This window comes from Lepidochelys kempii, chromosome 5 (genome assembly GCF_965140265.1).
Source record: "Lepidochelys kempii isolate rLepKem1 chromosome 5, rLepKem1.hap2, whole genome shotgun sequence".
In the NCBI taxonomy this organism is placed as follows: Eukaryota; Metazoa; Chordata; order Testudines; family Cheloniidae; genus Lepidochelys; species Lepidochelys kempii.
Window position 1 is genome coordinate 128506562 of NC_133260.1, and position 18996 is coordinate 128525557.

Sequence of the window (18996 nt, forward strand, 5' to 3'; positions counted from 1 at the left end):
CATGGTCACTGCCTCTCAGATTCCCATCCACTTTTGCTTCCCCCACTAATTCTACCCGGTTTGTGAGCAGCAGGTCAAGAAAAGCACCCCCCCAGTTGGCTCCTCTAGCACTTGCGCCAGGAAATTGTCCCCTACGCTTTCCAAAAACTTCCTGGATTGTCTATGCACCGCTGTATTGCTCTCCCAGCAGATATCAGGAAAATTAAAGTCACCCATGAGAATCAGGGCTTGCGATCTAGTAGCTTCCGTGAGCTGCCGGAAGAAAGCCTCATCCACCTCATCCCCCTGGTCCGGTGGTCTATAGCAGACTCCCACCACTACATCACTCTTGTTGCACACACTTCTAAACTTAATCCAGAGACACTCAGGTTTTTCTGCAGTTTCGTACCGGAGCTCTGAGCAGTCATACTGCTCCCTTACATACAGTGCTACTCCCCCACCTTTTCTGCCCTGCCTGTCCTTCCTGAACAGTTTATAACCATCCATGACAGTACTCCAGTCATACGAGTTATCCCACCAAGTCTCTGTTATTCCGATCACGTCATAGTTCCTTGACATCACCAGGACCTCCAGTTCTCCCTGCTTGTTTCCAAGGCTTTGTGCATTTGTATATAAGCACTTGAGATAACCTGTTGATCGCCCCTCATTGCCAGTATGAGGCAGGAGCCCTCCCCTCACAGACATTCCTGCCTGTGCTTCCTCCCGGTATCCCGCTTTCCCACTTACCTCAGGGCTTTGGTCTCCTTCCCCCGGTGAACCTAGTTTAAAGCCCTCCTCACTAGGTTAGCCAGCCTGCTGGCAAAGATGCTCTTCCCTCTCTTCGTAAGATGGAGCCCGTCTCTACCCAGCACTCCTCCTTCATGGAACACCATCCCATGGTCAAAGAAACCAAAGCCTTCTCTCCGACACCATCTGCGTAGCCATTCGTTGACTTCCACGATTCGACGCTCCCTACCTAGGCCTTTTCCTTCCACGGGGAGGATGGACGAGAACACCACTTGCGCCTCCAACTCCTTTATTCTTCTTCCTAGAGCCACATAGTCCGCAGTGATCCGCTCAAGGTCATTCTTGGCAGTATCATTGGTGCCCACGTGGAGAAGCAGGAAGGGGTAGCGATCCAAGGGCTTGATGAGTCTCGGCAGTCTCTCCGTCACATCACGAATCTTAGCCCCTGGCAAGCAGCAGACTTCTCGGTTTTCCCGGTCAGGGCGGCAGATAGATGACTCAGTCCCCCGGAGGAGAGAGTCCCCGACCACCACCACCCGCCTTCTCCTCTTGGGGGTGGTGGTCGTGGAACCCCCAACCTCAGGACAGCGCATCTCATGCCTTCCAACCAGCGGAGTCTCCTTCTGCTTTCTCGCCCCAGACATATCATCTGGTCCACTCTCCGCAACGATACCTGGGGAGAGAACATGAAAGCGGTTAGTTACCTGTGTCTGTGTTACTGGAACCCGGACATTCCGCTTACCTCTTCTGGAGGTCACATGTTGCCAAGCTTCTTCACTGGTCTCTTGGCTCCTCTGTGCAACCTGCTCTATATCTGTAGAGCTTTGTGCCCCTAGAAGCCTATCCTGAGTTTCGTCCAGGAAATCCTCAGTTTCCCGTATGCAACGCAGGGTTGTTATCTGTTGCTCCAGACCTTCAATCTTCTCTTCCAATATGGAGACCAGCTTGCACTTTGTACAGACAAAGTCGCTTCTGTCCTGTGGAAGAAAGACAAACATGGCACATCCAGTGCAGGTCACAACAGCTGAACCCCCCCCTTCCATATCACCTTCCTACTATGAGCTTCCTCAGAGCAGTTTGCAAGACGTAAGCCTCACTGGGCTCCCTCCAGGCGAACTCCCAGGCAAACTCCTGCTGTGTGCTGCTCTGCTGTCCCCGCCGCTCAGCTGGTTCTCCGCCGCTCAGCTGGTTCGCGAAGCTCTGGCTATTTTTAAACAGCCAGGCTTCCCTGTCGCAAACAAACAGACACCCTACTGCCCGCCCCCTGCAGGCTAGCAGCCAATCAGACACTCACTCAGGCTCTCACACTGCCCCCCCAGCAAACACACGCTCGGATACTTCCTCAGCAAGCAAACAAACACAGACTCGGATACTTACCAGTCCCAGGCAAACTCCTGCTGTGTGCTGCTCTGCTGTCCCCGCTGCTCAGCTGGTTCTCCGCCGCTCAGCTGGTTCGCGAAGCTCTGGCTAGTTTTAAACAGCCAGGCTTCCCTGTCGCAAACAAACAGACACCCTACTGCCCGCCCCCTGCAGGCTAGCAGCCAATCAGACACTCACTCAGGCTCTCACACTGCCCCCCCAGCAAACACACGCTCGGATACTTCCTCAGCAAGCAAACAAACACAGACTCGGATACTTCCCAGTCCCAGGCAAACTCCTGCTGTGTGCTGCTCTGCTGTCCCCGCTGCTCAGCTGGTTCTCCGCCGCTCTGATATTCTATGATTCTATGATTCTATGCGCATTTGTTTCTGACTTTATGTACTCGACCAGATATTTTACAGTGCTGTAATCTGACTCCGACTGGTTCGGTAGCAGCTAATGGTAGTCCCTAGATCCCCACCCCCACTGTAATGGCAGAGCCGGTGTCCCCTTCGGCCCCTACACTCACACCTTTTAAGTCCCTAATGGTTGGCCTATACCCCTTAATCACCGAAACTAAAGTCGCCCCGTCTGGATCAGACAGGCGTCCGGCCACGACTATGCAGGTTTATACTCATGTGCCCTTTAATCCTGTGGATTTGGCTGCTTTCAAAGCACAGGCAGGAGAGTTTTCCACCAACCCAAGCAGGTTTATATCAGTCTTTGAGGGGTGCCTCAGTAGTCACAAGCCGGATTGGGACAACTGTAATATCCTCCTGAGAAGCCTATTGTCTGAGGTTGAAAGACAACAGGTTGTGTCCAAGGCAAGGGAGGAGGCGCAGAAACGGTACGACCGGATCGTATTAATGTCCCTGACCCAGATGCACAAGTCCCCCGAGCAGACCCCAGGTGGGATCCAAATGATCATGGGGATTTGACCCGCCTTACCTCCTATAAGGAGTTGCTTTTGCATGGACTCCGTCACTCGGCTGTCCGACATAATAATTGGGCAAAGCCATATGAAGTAATGCAGGATTTAAAAGAAAGCCCAGGGGCCTTTCTACAGCGTATTCGGGACACAATTCGACAGAACACTAATGCAGACCCCGATGATCAGGCAACTGAGTCAATTATTAAGGGAATTTTTACAAGCAGAGCAGCCCCTTATATTAAGAGAAAGTTACAGAAAAAGGAGGATTTAATGGGCATGACCATGGCACAAATCTTAGAGACTGCAAACCGAGCTTATAGTCTGAGAAAGACAGAGAAAGAGAGAAAGCAAGTGAGACTGATGATAACAGCGGTACAGGCCGGCACTAAGGGAAGTGGCCGGGGAGGAAGGAGCCGTGGACATGAACGTCTGGGCTCGCAGGAGAAACGACTGGGTCGCAACCAGTGTGCCTTGTGTCGACAAGAGGAACACTGGAAAAATGAGTGCCCAAAGAGGAAAGAAAAGGGGGGTGCCTCTATGATAGCGATGGCAGAGCAGGAATAGGAGTGTCAGGGGAGACGGACCACCCTACCCCCGGAACACCAAGTAAAGATGCGGGTGGTAAGCTCAGAAATAGATTTTTTAGTGGACTCTGAAGCGGCCTGAACTGCCGTAAATCAACCCCTTCAGTTGCCAGTAGCAGATTCCCTTACTGTGGTGGGAGCCACAGGTAAAGACACCAAGTACCCAGTGTATGCCCCAGCGGAATGTGCTTTGGGAAACAGAACTATATCCCACAAGCTGGTATACCTCCCTGAGTGTCCAACACCTCTGCTGGGACGGGATCTGCTTTGTCACCTCGGTGCCACCCCGCATTTTACTGAGGATGAAATAACCCTTACCTTAGCCCCTGAGAATGCATGGATCATGACCCTTGCAGTTGAGCCCTCAGCCATGCAAGCCCCAGAATGGAGCCCGTGGGAAGACCAGGTGTACCCCCTCGTGTGCGCATCGGGAATCCCAGGAAAGGCCACCCACCAGACCCCCATTACTATTCAGCTCATACCAGGGAAAGGCCGAGTGCAAGTAAAACAGTATCCAATCAAGAGGGAAGCCAGAGAAGGTTTACAGGAAACTAGAGATTGATTCCTAATGTATGGTATTCTCCGGGAATGTCAGTCAGCCTGGAACACTCCCATTCTACCCGTACAGAAGCCTAATGGCACGTATCAGCTGGTACAGGACCTAAGGGCAGTCAATTAACGGGTTAAGACTCTGCACCCTCTTGTCCCTAACCCGTATACCTTATTGGCTTCTATAGGGGGACAGTATACCCATTTTTCAGTCCTCGATCTGAAAGATGTTTTCTTTACCATCCCAGTTGCCACCCCGTCACAGGAGATCTTCTCCTTCGAGTGGGAGGACCGAAAAAGGGTTAAAAAGCAACTTTGCTGGACAGTGTTGGCCCAGGGATTTAAAAACTCCCCCACCCTCTTTGGCCAGGCTCTGGCCAGGGACCTAGAGGAGTGGGATAATGAGGAGGCCCTCCTTCTGCAGTATGTAGATGATTTGTTAATTGCCACTGTGGGCCAAACCCCCTGCCTTAAAGCCACCGTGAGCCTCCTGAATTTTATTGGACTCCGGGGATATCGGGTAGCACGGAGTAAGGCTCAAATCGCCCTCCCAGAGGTACGGTACCTCGGGTTTCACATACAGCAAGGGGAGTGTCAGCTTTCAAGCTGAAGAAAGGAAGCTATCTGTCCAGTTCCTACCCCAAGTAATCGTAAGCGGCTCAGGGCATTTCTGGGTATGGCAGGCTTTTGCAGGATATGGAGCCCAAAGTTTGGACTGTGGGCTAAACCCCTGTACGACTGTGTAAAAGGAGCAGATCATGACCCCTTCTATTGGGCCCCAGAGGCTGACAGGGCATTTAAAATCTTGAAAAGGAAGTTGATGGAAGCCCCGGCTATGGGCCTGCCGGATCTCTCTAAGCCGTTTCAGTTGTATGTACATGAACGAAAGGGGGTGGCCCTAGGAGTGCTCACACAGCTGTTAGGAGCATGGAGACATCCCGTGGCTTATTTTTCTAAGCAACTGGATCAGGTTGCAAAGGGTTGGTCGGCATGTTTATGGGTGGTTGCAACTACTGCCCTAGTGCTTGAGGAAGCCGAGAAGCTAACATTGGGAGGGGTTATGCAAATCTATACTCCCCATATAGTCCGAGCCTTATTGGATGCAAAGGGAGGGCTTTGGCTCACCCAGGCTTGGATTGTTCAGTACCAAGCTAAGCTGTTAGAGAACTCTGAAGTCACCCTACAGCCTTGCCCCTCCCTTAACCCAGCCACTCTCTTGCCAGAAACAGAGGAACAGAAACATGACTGTTTAGAGATCATAGATGCCCAGTACTCCAGCAGTCTGGATTTAAAGGAATTACTCCTCCCAAATGCAGATTATGAGTGGTACACTGATGGTAGCAGTACTGTAATAGATGGGCAAAGGAGGGCGGGTTATGCTGTTGTGACCCTCCATGACACTGTGGAAGCTGAAGGTTTGCCTGCTGGGACCTCTGCCCAGCTTGCCGAACTAATAGCCCTGACCCGTGCACTTGAACTGTCAAAAGGAAAGCGGGTCAACATTTTTACTGATTCAATGTATGCTTTTGGTGTGCTGCATGCTCATGCTGGCCTATGGAAGCAAAGGGGAATGCTGACAGCCCAAGGCTCCCCAGTCAAGTACGGGCCCCAAATCCTCCAGCTCCCAGAAGCCGTACAACTTCCCTCGGAAGTGGCAGTGGTACACTGTAAAGCCCATCAAAAGGAGGATCAAGATGTGGCCAGAGGTAACGCCCAGGCAGATAGAGAGGCTAAGCATGCTGCCACCCTGCCATCCCCTCAGGCTGAGAACGCCCATATGCATGCCCTTATCCCATCAGTAGGGGAGCTTCCAACCCCTCAGTACTCTGGGGAGGAGAGATAGCTAACTGAAAAACTCGGTCTCCGGGAAAAAGAGGGATGGCTCCATTCCCTGGAAAGGAAGGTCCTCTTACCAAAGGGCCTGATCCGGCCAGTGCTGCAGAAACTGCATCAAACCACTCATGCTGGCAGGGAAGCACTTATCCAGCTAATGGGAAAATACTTTATCACTTCCGGACTCCAACCCCTGGCTGCCCAGGTACAAGCGGACTGCTTAGTCTGCCAAAAGAATAACCCCCGACTGGGACATCCTGTGCCACCAGCTGACCTAGAACCCACTCCGGGCCCCGGACAAGTGTGGCAAATAGACTTTACTGAGTTTTCCCCGGACCCAAGCGTTCAAATATCTCCTTGTCATAGTGGATTGGTTCAGCGGATGGCCAGAAGACTTCCCATGCTGTAATTGCACTGCCAGAACAGTGGCCCCCAAGTTTGTTAAGGAGATCATTCCTCGCTTTGGACTCCCCCCGTGGATGGAATCTGACAACGGGACACACTTCACGTCAAAAATCATTCAAAGCATCTTACATGCCTTACAGATCCCCTGGAAACTCCATACGCCCTGGAGACCGCAAGCCAGTGGTGTAGTGGAGCGTATCAATCAGACCCTTAAACGGCATCTCTCAAAAGTGCGCCAAGAAGCCTCACTGCAATGGCCTGATGCTTTGCCCCTCATCCTACTCCGTATCCGCGTTCTCCCAAAGGGTAGATTAGGGTTTAGTCCCTTTGAAATTATGTTTGGAAGGCCATGGCCTATGAATGGCACCCTGGTTCTGTCAGGGGAATGGGAGCTTGGTAATGGTTTTTTGTCACAGTATATGTGTTCCCTGTCTGCTGTTCTCTTCTCTCTTCACAGGTACACCAAGGATTCCCAGCCTCTCCCCTTGGACTCTCCCGTCCACTTCTTACAGCCCGGTGACTCCGTGCTTGTTTGCACCTGGAAAGACGAGCCTCTCCAGGAAAAGTGGAAAGGACCCTATACCGTCCTGCTGATCTCCCATACAGCGGCAAAGATCGAGGAACACAAGAACTGGATCCATCACTCTCGTCTGAAGGCAGTACCTGCCCCCTCGTCAGCAGAACAGTGGACCGTCCAACCTGATGACTCCTCATCTAGTGACGATCTCGGGCTAAAGCTACTGTTTGAAAAACACAAATAGCAGGCACCTTAATGCTAAAATTTGCCCAACCAGGTACTAGAGACCCTGGGTTGGGAAGACTCTGGTGATAATTAATTGGGTAACATTGTTATTCTTTGTATTGGTATTTCCAAACTGTGCATATCAGGAGCATAACTCCTTTGTCTTGCTTGCGCACCATGTTGCTACTTTAACAAACCAGACTGATTGCTGGGTATGTGCTCCAACTCCACTGTCCCCCAAAACGGGAATGCCCCTTGACATGCTGCCCTTGACCCTAGCAGAATTAGCCGCCACCAAAGAGCAGGAAAGAATGGACTCGCCGTTCTGGAATAAGACCTCTTTACAGCAAGCCACCTATCAGGACCAGGAGTATTCAGTTGCAGTACTCACTGAGGGAGTGTTATGTTTTACCCGAAACCAGTCTGATCACTGTGGTCGTCCTGTGGGAAAAAGCTCCTGTGTTATTACACAGTGGGCTGATGGGTATTGGATAAAGACCAAATGGGGAGGCCAACAGTGTGGGTGTAATGGTTCCTCCCCTTTTAGGGAAACTCTTACAAATACTCTTACCACAAAAGAAAGGTTTGGAAATATAACTTGCCGTCCAGTTAATATCTCCAATGTAGCAAGCCAATGGTGGGTTTGTAGTGGTCCCTATGGCGAGTGTAATTTGAACGGCACAATTAGAAACGCCCCCACTTGTACCCAATCAGGAGGATGGGATGCCCCCTTAGGGGCATATGAACTGTTTGGAAAGGCAGCCAAAGCAGCATTAAATATCCCAGGAATCCCCTTAAGAAACAGTCCTTACTGGGCCCTACAGGGTCACAATTTTGTATGTGGCCAAAAGGCTTACAAGGTGCTGCCAGCCAATTGGACAGGTAGCTGTTATATAGCTCATGGAGTTCCTCATCTGTCAATAACTGCCACACTGCCCAAAGGAAAGATTAGAAATGCCTGAGACACCCCTGCTGAGTCACGAGAAAAGACCCTGCGGCGACTGACTACGGCATTGGAGAGCAATATGAAGAATTCCCTCACAACCGAGAAGCTTGTAGGGTGCTCTGTACTGGGAATAGCGCCACTGTTTACCGGGCCAGCCACGGCACGCATTGGCCGCATTACTGTAAGGCTGCAAATGGTACTTGAGAAAGTTGCCTTAGAGTTGAAGGACTCAGTTAGTGATTTAGGGTCAGCAGTAAAAACGTTAAATAAAGAGGTACAGCAGCTCAGGACGTTTTCCCTCCAAAACAGGCTGGCTTTGGACTATCTCTTGGCATCCCAAGGAGGGGTTGGTGCCCTCGTCGGTCCCCGATGTTGTGTATATGTAAATGATAGCAGTTATGAGATCTATGAAAAGGTGGTAAAGGCTGAGGCCCATGCCCGAGCCGGAGCACAGGTTGCCTATACTGCCCCAGAGAGCGATTGGTTGCAAACCTTGTTTTTAGGCTGGGGTTTGTCATCTTGGCTTGGTGGTTTATTTAGCCAGTTATTGAAACTCCTCTTTCCTGGATTGCTTGTATTACTGGTATTATGCTGTGCAGTATCATGTGGTAGGGCCCTTTTGCAGAAGTTAATAAGTCATTCTCTTCAGGGCTATCACAAAGTGCTTATGCAAAGTCCTATTGTAAAGAAATAAGTAGCCCAACTGAGAAAACTCAGAGCCAAGGTTGTTGAGTGTTCTCAAAGGAGGGAGTTGTTGGGGACACTGGGGCATGGCCACTAGGTAACTCGAAGGCATGGAAGACCACGAGTGTCGATGAAGCCCCCTCGCACTAGGCCCAAGTGTCCTTGCTCCCCCACCCCCCCCAACTGGAGGCACTCGCAGCAGCTCTGCGTACTATGCCCAAGTGTCCTTGGCCCCCCCCGCCTGGAGGCACTCACAGCAGTTATGCTGAGGATCTGCAAAAATAAGTCGCAGAGTCAGACTGCCTGAAACTAAGCAAGGCAGAACAGGGCAGATATGGAAGAACAATGCTGAATAAAGCAGCTTTATGTATGGTTTAACAAATGATACAGAGAACAAGGGAACTAGCTGGGAACTGGATTGGCTGGCTATATGGATACTTGGAGCAGCTTGCTATTGGATAAGTATGCTGGAAAAAAGGATGTATAAAAGCCTGTGTAACTTCCTGCTCTGGGTGCAGGATTTGAGATCTTATTCTCCCTGTACCTTTTTGCAGCTGCAAATAAACCTTTCTGCTTCTCCACCCCGTTGTGATTATTGGGTGTAGCACACCGGGTAGCGAACCAACCCCAGCTGTCGTTTAGCCTCTCAGCACTGGGTGCCGGCAACACCCAGATATTTGAAAACATCTCGGAAATCCTTAACGCAAGCCACATTACAAGATTCATTGCTGAGCATCCCCACATTCGTCACAACTGGAAATAACAGAAGCAAAAAAGAAAGCTTGGTACTTCCCCCACTTTTGGTGTTTGTTGACCACCCTATCTTCTCAATTCTCTCTCTCTCTCGCTCTCTCTGCCGTAGATACTGAAAGTAACTTCAATTGCACAAAATGCACCAATAAGTCTTTCTTTCCCCCTCAAGCATGGCATATAAACAACCTTCATACAAGCATAGACCACAAAATATATCCAAGAAAAATCACCAGGTGAAAAACTTCTGTTTAGAACAGTCTCCAAATGTGAAATGCCACTCAAACCTCATCGGCAGACATCTCTGAAGCATCTTATATATTCATAAAGGCCTCATCAGCACTGTTGACAGCATGTCAAAGAATGTGTTTAACTTCAAAGCATGCAAAACAGCTCACTTCAAAGTCAAAATCAAGCAAACTGTTCTTCCTCTAAGCTCAAATATACTGCAGCTGGGGATTTCTCAGATAAAGGAAAATAAAGTTTTTAGGGTAAATGGCCCACATATTGGAAACCTGAAGACACTGAGTAAGTTATAAGACAGAATAATGAGACTGTCACTTTTGATGCCAGCCCTAAATATTTTATATAAATTTCTATTATCTGAACTATGAGAACAATTAACCAATTCTTTGACTTAGCATTAACCCACCACTAAAAAGGGTACTATTTCAGATGTATGCAGGTAACAGAACTTCCATATACGAAAGTTACTGAATTTAATTTTTTTTTAAATCAATTTTTAGCTTAAGTGTTGTTCTCACTGAAGAGTATTGGAAATATTCAACCAGGGAGAGTCACAGTAGGCAAAGGATTATTAGGATTTCTGAACTTTTCCAGGGCTTGCTTACCTCTTGGGAGAATTTTAGTTTGTTGCTCAATAAGAGCTGCATTGGCAGGTGGATAGCTTTCAGAGCTCTATAGGAACATGGGTATATTCACACTAACATGACTATTAGGCTATGTTTGTGAGGCTCTGGGAATTCCACAACCAAACTCAAGTAGATTCTACTATTGTCCTGTAGATTAGCAATTGTGTTTTGGGATGCTAATTTTTTTGTTTTGTTTTGTTCCCCCTACATTTCTCCTGTTTAGTTTTCTATGACTCACAATCAAACCTAATTTAGATCCATCAGTTCAGACTAGCACAAAAATCATGGAAATTAAAATTAATGATCAAAGAATTTATTTTTATGTCCAAAATCAACGCCAAAGACAATCTGAATAACTACAAGTCGAATATATTGTACACAAAGCAATACAAAACATTAGCTTATAAAACAAGTGTTGCAAGAGCATATTTCAAAAGGTCCCAGTCACAACAGATGCCAATGGTGGTGCCTTTATCCATTCCTGAAATGAGGTATATGTGCGCATCATTCTTACTATACACCTGAGCAACTTTCTCACCATGTAGATGTTTATTAAAAACCCGACTAGAGTGCAGATTTGTGTTCTTATGTATTTTTGTGTAGGGCATGGCTCAAGGGTCACAGCTGGCAAAGTTGGTTATCACTTAACTATTCCAGCAAGTTACAGGAGGGGCAGTGTGGAACATACAATTACACTATTGGGAAATACATCCGCTGGTTTCTAGCACTGTTAATTTCTCCCTAGATGCCTGGAATACTTGCCAATAGTGCAGTGTGCTGAACTAAACAGAAACACCCATGCATAAATCACTGGTCTGTAGGTGCATTTCAAGCAACCAACAAAGGAAAGTCATGGAGAAATGACAGATCAACTAACAACGAGAATAAGAAGATGAAATATAGTGCTTGCTGACACAGCAGAATTAGTGCTAAACTTAGAAGTTTATTATTTATTCACTTTTTAGTGACACACATGAACAAAGGGACCTTTCTGAGACAGATTTCTCCCACCGGTATTTAAATGGCCAATCAATGGCAAAACTATCTAGTGGGCCTCATCTCCTCAGGAAGATTACACATCACTACCATTAGTGCAAGTGAGAACCCTGTGCAGGAACAGATCGCTACATGGTTTAGAACCAGAGTTCCTTACAATTCCAAGCAAAATGGCAGAAACATTAAACCTTTTGCCTCTCCCAATAAGAAGAAAACACCACACACAATTCTGAAAATACACATTACTGTATGCAGATACTGCAAAGAAATTCACCTAGGGCTTTATATGCTTTGCAGTTTACTAGAGTATCTAGATTAACCTTGAGCTTCGTTTAAGCCAAAAACAGTAAATCCTTTTGAGGAGTTCCTACATAATCCTTGATGATCTTAAACAGTTAGGGAAGAAACTACTAAAATAACCCAGAAAGCAACCAAAAATTAGATCAACACTTTGAAGGCAAATTTACCTCTGGTTAATGAGCCAAAGCTCTCTGAAGTGGCATTTTAGCTACTCTAAGTCCTTTTTCTAACTTTCAACCAGAGAGGAAATAGACAATCAGTATCTGTCAATCATTTAACAATTAAAACAAAATAAGGATTTCGGCAGGTTTGGTTTTTTGATTTAACATTTGTCAATTGTGTCCAATGCAACGTTGGACTCCAATATGAACCCTCACAGCGACGTTAACAGAAGAGGAGCAAGTCTGACACCATGTACAGTGTGGCAAATATATCCATACACACAAATACAGGAAGAGTCCAAAGCACCTAAAATAACCTCCTTCATCCAACAGAAGTCACTTTATTTGCTAATGAATAGACTGCCATGTATTTGGCACAAACATTTTACCAATTTAAGGAGTTCTGTCGTTAGTGTAACATTTTGTTCAGTGCTAGTGTTGGATTCAAGCAAAAAAAAAAAGCGGTATACATTTCAGGGGGAAGATACATTATAGAACTATATAAGGGGAATATTCTGGTTTATGCAGTATTGTATAGTACTGTTGTATTGTACTAGCTAGTCCTTTAGGTTCTTGGGAAAAAATGGACAATAAACTTTCAGCCTGACAGAATTTTAGTTAGCTTTTTTGCTTTTATTAACAAGCATATAATATTAATTGGCAAAACACTGAATACAAGCTTCACTATCATAAAATCAAAACATTAAGCAATAATCCCAAAAGGCTTATTCAGACAAAAACTAGCCACCAATAGTACAAAAATTACACAGCAACACAAAGCATAAAAAAAATGTAAACTTTCAAATGAAACTAAGTCAAAAATATGATTTTATACTGTGATAGTTTCAGTATCTTTATTATACCACATATTGAGGATAAAGGCTTAGTGGTTGCACTGGCTTATTGTCCCTTAACCCTAAATTAATCTTGTTCCAGAAAAAAAAAGTTTTCTTTTGTCCAGTTAAATCATTTGGATGTTAAGGATTATATTAAACCAATGTTGTAAATCATAAGGACTTCTGCAGGCATGCTGCTAAGTAACTCTGCTCCTGTGAATAATCCCACTAGATTTAAATAGAACCATCCATGTGAGTAAAGTTACAAGGTCAGCATTTGCAGTATTGGACATTTACGCCCCAATCCTACAATCTGCTCTGGGGCAGGCCACATTGACTTCAACTGGATTCTGCGAGGGCATAAGGATCTGCCAGGTGGATCAGATTGCAGGACTGGATATTAAGTTTGTACATGAGCAAATTCAAACTCAATAGTATAAAATAAAAATAAAAGAGTGGGCTTACCATGAGGAGCAAGTTTCCAGAAAATCTGTACCTAATCTCTGCTTTCATCAAAACGCAGTTCAAAGTTAAATTATGCACCTTAAAATAAGCGCTCTCTCTGCACCTGGTACCTAAGGAAATGTTAAGTGAACCTCTCCGTTATAGTTAAGCATAGTTAAGTTATGCAAAAATTCTAGCCTATATGGGATTTTTTCTTTTCTTTAACTTTGAAGCAGAGGAACAAATGAGTAGGTTGCTTTAAAACTTCCAGTGAAGCATCTGAACTGAAGTGATTACCTGAGGAAATACAGAAACTGAATTTTTCTGTAGAGTACAGTTTACGCTGTCTGCATTAAATGCATTTCTTAAGTACTGATTACAATATAAATTTATCAAAGATTCATCTGTTGATGTAAAAACTGGTTGGCTTTTTCCTATTACGTTTATCTCAATGGTAAGATTCTCCTAAGACTAATTATGCTGTTACGAAGACAATAGAGCCAGATAAGCTTTCAAAGGCTCATAGCCTATTGGAAAAAATAGCACCATCATAGTTGAGTCTGATATTTCATATGGTCCCATATCCCCAGAGGTTATAGTGTTGTGTATAGTATTGCACAACCAATAAAAAATAAATATTCCCAGGTTAGATGGTACACAAAGATACCAGACGTAACAATGGCACAAAAACAATTTCGGATAGGCTGCAAGTCTTGCAGATTGCTTCCACAATTCACATTAAGGTTTCTTGCCAGATCATTTATTTTAACATATTGCTGACAGGTAGTTCTTGCACTTACACACAATTTTAAAACCCCAAACTTCACTTCAAAATAAAAATAAAAAAAAAATAAAAAATTAAAATTAAAAAAACCAAACAAAAACCCATTTGAATGTACATTTTTAAAATCCCACCTACATTCCTTCTCAATTTAGCGGTAAGTAGATGCTACATTTACAATTTAAACATATGCCTTATAAATGCATGTTTCAAACCTATTGCACAAAAGCATAAGTAATGCTCTTTATCCATACAAAAACATCAAATAAAAACTACTCAAACTCAAAGTAAAAGGAAGAAGCTTGTAAAAACATCTCACAATTTCATTTTATATGCCCGTAAATAAAGCTGGACCATAGAAACCAAAATACTTGGATGGTAAAATAAGATAGAAGGCTTAAAATAGAATAAATAATTTTATAAAGTTAATTTTTTTTAAAACCCCCAAATCTTATTTAAATTCAATATTATATATTCTATCTGAATTCTCTATTTTAAATGAAAACTATATCTAGTGAGACTATGAGCCTGGGTAATTAGTCTCATTGCTGCTGAGGATAATGCAACAAGATACTTGTACTGCAATTATTTACCAGCGTAAGCAGTTGTGAAAACTACTTCACAGTAACTCCATCTTCACTAAAACCAAAATAAACTGAACATGACCAAGCAGGACCAAGAGATATCTAAGCTGAGCCTGACTTTCAGACCTTAAACAATACTTAAAAAAACAATAGTTATTTTTCCCCAATATAGTTTTGACATTAAATCAACTGTCTCTTAAGCTTCACAGAAGTAAAACAGAACTTTCAGAAATAGAATCCTTAAGGTCTCACACTGACTGTTGAATTTAATTGTATGCTACTCTTTCTACAAAGTTAAAATCAAACCAAATGGTGCAGTAAACCCCTATGGGAAATAGTTTCTGTAGTGAAGATATTCTGACATGATGCAATTTAGAAAAATAGGTATTTTTACCACTGAGGTTTTATCAGGTTAATACATTTAAAAAAAGCAGAGTTACACACAATTATGAGCTATAACCAGCTGTTGGTGTTAATACAGGCTTCAGATTTACGTATCTATACAGATATCAACAGATATTTAAATATATTGATATAGCACCATAGCAAATTCAAGTGATTCCAAAGATAGCTACAAACTTACAAATATATATTCTGTACTGTAGATTGCTACAGTGAGAGTTAGAACTGAATGGCAGAGGGTTTTTTGAATTTGCACGTTCATCTGTTTAATTGCTCCTCAGTTTAATTACACAGGAAAATATTCAAATTCTGATGTACTTCAATGGCACTACAGTAACGTCTGGTTTTACAAAATGCTGCTGCAGTGCGTGTTCTGAGGTAGACACATCATGTATATATATTTATTAAACCCTTAGATTCAAATTAATCTGATTGATTAGGATAGGGTCATTTGGTTGAAGTTCCCTGACACACCCCACAATGCGGACAACTGATTAACAGTTCCACAAAGTCCTGGTAAATCAACTGACTTATAGGGTCACGTCGCCTAGGTTCATTTTGTGAAAAGCTCACAAAGGGCCAGTTGCTAGAACTAAACTACTGAAGTCTCTCCTTTCCTCTTCTGACACTGCTATTTTTTCTTCATGTTATACATAGATAAAAGCTGAACTGCAGGTAGGTGCATACAGGAACAGAAAGATCAAACCAAAGCCAAACTCTATTCCCCATACCCTCCAAGGCCTAGATGTGAAGTTGTCTTGCCTGGTCCAAGTACATTTACATCTCTCCCGCCCTAGATTTGCAGAGATGGCACTCCTACTAGTCTAGTAGATTTCCCTTGTTTCTCCATTTGCACCCATTCTGATTTCCTCCTCATTCACCTCTACGATTATGAATAAAAATAAAAGAACACAGCTTTATAACGCTGTTTTGAAATATATACAGGTGAGATTGTGTTCCCTCTCACAAATGTGGCAGTAGGAAAACTAAGAGAGGAGTCAAATGGAGGACCAGCAGACTCCAGGCAAGTACGTGTAAGGAGGCACACAGGAACATGCTGTTTTGGGAAGGCGGTGGATTTCTTTCAGACCCAGGAGAAAAGCGAGTGTACATGTTTGGATAAGCCAGTATTTCTCAGGATTTACTTCCTGATGTTAAATCTAATTTTAAATAATGATTTCTTGCAGGGCAGAGGAGCACAACTGGATGGAGTAGGGTGGTGCCAACAGGCATAATGCTTATGTTAGCCAGTGAGATTTGCCTTATGGAGGAATAAAAGGGTTTAATAATATGTATACAAAACTGGTTTTCAGCTGACAGGGGAACTTTCCCTCCTGAGCATTTAAAAAGAAAGTAATAACCTCCAGCTGCCAGTGTGTCATACTGCACACCCTCTTTTCAGTATCTTACAATCCCCCATGCCAGTCAAACATTTTAACATTTAATATTTTTATTATGTTATACAGTATATCGCCTGCAGAAATCACTTTCAACCAATATTAACAGTTTTTTTTAAGTCACCTATTTTTAAAAGCCTTTCAAGATTTTTTTTTTTAGTTAACACCCCTCTAAGCATTATCTGAGCGTGGACTTGATGACATAGTGTCCTGCATCTCTCGAGGCTGAACACAAAATCTAGATTAATACATTTAAGGCCAGAAGGTACTGCTACGATCTAGTCTGACCTCCAAGATAGCTAATGATGACACTAAAGAAAACAATGGCTTTTTAAGGAAACCATTAAAGGAAATCTAGAACTGGTCAGTAATTAACAGCTGAATTTTTAAACCAGTGAAATGGAAACTTGTGTAATGTTTCTATGGGGTGTTTCTCAAAATAAAAATGCTTTAACCACTATTTAACCACAAATTTAGCGAAAAAACATTCTCCGTAAAGAAAAAATAAATTTCTGCAAGCCCTTACTGTATAAGACAAGTCTACCTTAAAATTCACAAATTTAGCACTTTGAGTACTTGTGTGTTATGATCGGATGCAATTTATGCCACAGCAAAATATTGGGCCATGTTAAAAAAGTAAACTCATTTTCATTAGCCTCATCAAAACATGCAGAGGATGCCAAAACATTAATGAAATATAAAATGAGATCAAGCACTGTGTGAAACTCATGAAGTTTTCAGATGCCTAGTTTTTTAGGAAGTTTTTAATGCAGCATAAATATCACCAGTCTCTATAATCATAAGGTACGTTCAATGCTCTTCAAAGGGCTCAATGAAAGCCAAAGTAACTGAGGCATACTATGTAAGACGGGAACACCTTGCAGAATATCTCAAAATAGGCTTTAGAAGTTTCAAAAGATGGAAAGTAACTAAAGGTAATTTTGGTGTCAAAGACAACCTTTAAACCCCTACGTTTTAACTTATTTTTGTGGAACTGCAGCAAAGAGATGAATGAAGTTGAGCTACATGGAACTGTGAAGTGTTTTCAGGATCTGTAAACTTAGTGCTGGTAGTGTCCTCTTGTGATTTATTTCTTTCGTACAAAAAAAGTATAAATATTTTCTGTCCAGAAATCTGGGCAACACATCTCCAGAAGAATATTCAGAAGGTTGGTTGGCTGTGAGAGCACTACAGTCTTCCAAAACAATTCTGCTGGTTCGTGTCACATGTGAGTTAAGTGATGCACTAAGAAGGTGCCTGATGATAGTCTCTGCAAAAAACGCTGTCCAGAAGGACAATAAAGGTCTCTTACAGCAAGTCCATTTTGGGTCTGTAATGTAGCAGGAGAGGTGCTTTCTGCAAGATAAAATAATGAGCTAATTTAAAAAGCAAAAGCAAAATGAATCCTCCTATGTGATAGGCAATCAACTCATCAAAATATGTTATCGATTAATATTTTAAGGCCAGAAGGGACTGACCACGTATCATCTAGTTTGACTTTATGTATAACAGATCACAGAATTTCACCCAGTTAGCTGTATATTGAGCCTAACTAGAACATCCAGTGTGCTTTGAAGAGATGGAGAATCCACCACTTAACCTTTAGAACAAACTACAAAGGTAACTACCTTCACTGCTAAAAATGTGTCTTATTTCTAATTTGAATGTGTCTGACCAACTTCCAGCCACTAGTTCTTGTTATGTCATTCTCTGCTAGCTTCGAAAGCCCTTTAGTACTCAGCAGTTTCTACCCATGAAGGTACTTTTACACTATAAGCAAGTTACCTCTCAATATTATTTTTGATAAGCTAAACAGATTGAGCTCTAAGTCTCACCATCAGGTATTTTTTCCAACCTACAGATCATTTTAATAGCTTTTCTCTTCACCCTTTCCAATTTTTCAACACTGATGCCACATATAGAAGTAAAATCACTTTCCTATTCCAGTTCATTACTCCCCGGTTTATGTGGTCAAGGATCACATCCACAGTATCGTACTTGGAGCACACACTGAGCTGCTTGTCCACCACTACGACCCCATAATCATTTTCAGAGTCATTGCAGCCTAAGATACAGTCCCCCATTCTGTAGGTATGGCCTGTATTCATTCTTCCTAGATGTGTCACTTTGGTTTTGGAAAATATAATTTGTTTGAATGGGCCCAGCTTAGTAAGCGATCCAGATCGCTCTGTATGACTGCTCTGGCCTCATCTTTATTTACTACCTGGCCAATCTGTGTCATCTGCAAATTTTATCAGCAATAATTTTATACTCGCTTTCAGATCTTTGATAAAAATACCAAATAGCATAGGTCTAGTACTGATCACTGGGGGACCCCACTAAAAACATCCCACTCAATGATTATTCCCTATTGACCATTACTTTGAGATCTGTCAGTCAACTAATCTATTTAAGGTGTGTTTTGTTGATATTGTATAGTTCAAATTTTTAAAACTAGAATGCTGTGTAGTACTAAGTTGAACCTCTTACAAAAGTGTAAGAATATTACACCTACGCAACTACCTTTATTAACCAAATTTGTAATGGTCAAAAAACAAAATCAGGCTTAAGACATTTTCCATAAAACCATGTTGGCTAGCATTAATTATTTTCCCATCCTTCAATTCTATATTGTTTGAATCCTGTATCAGCTTCTCCGTTATTTTGCCTGGGATTGATGTCAGGCTATTTACCCACGTCATCCTGCTTGTCCT

At 43.4% G+C, this 18996-nt stretch overlaps 1 protein-coding gene across 16 annotated transcripts in view; it reads right to left on the reverse strand.

Moving 5' to 3' along the window:
- Window positions 1-16418: 16418 nt before the first annotated feature.
- The window catches only part of PCGF3 (polycomb group ring finger 3), a 108589-nt gene continuing 106011 nt past the window's right edge, over window positions 16419-18996 (reverse strand). For all 16 annotated transcript variants that reach the window (XM_073345792.1, XM_073345797.1, XM_073345787.1 and 13 more), the window contains one exon: window positions 16419-17638. In XM_073345792.1, the coding sequence (XP_073201893.1) occupies window positions 17591-17638 (48 nt within the window). In that variant the 3' untranslated portion in view covers window positions 16419-17590. The remainder of the gene's footprint in view (window positions 17639-18996) is intronic.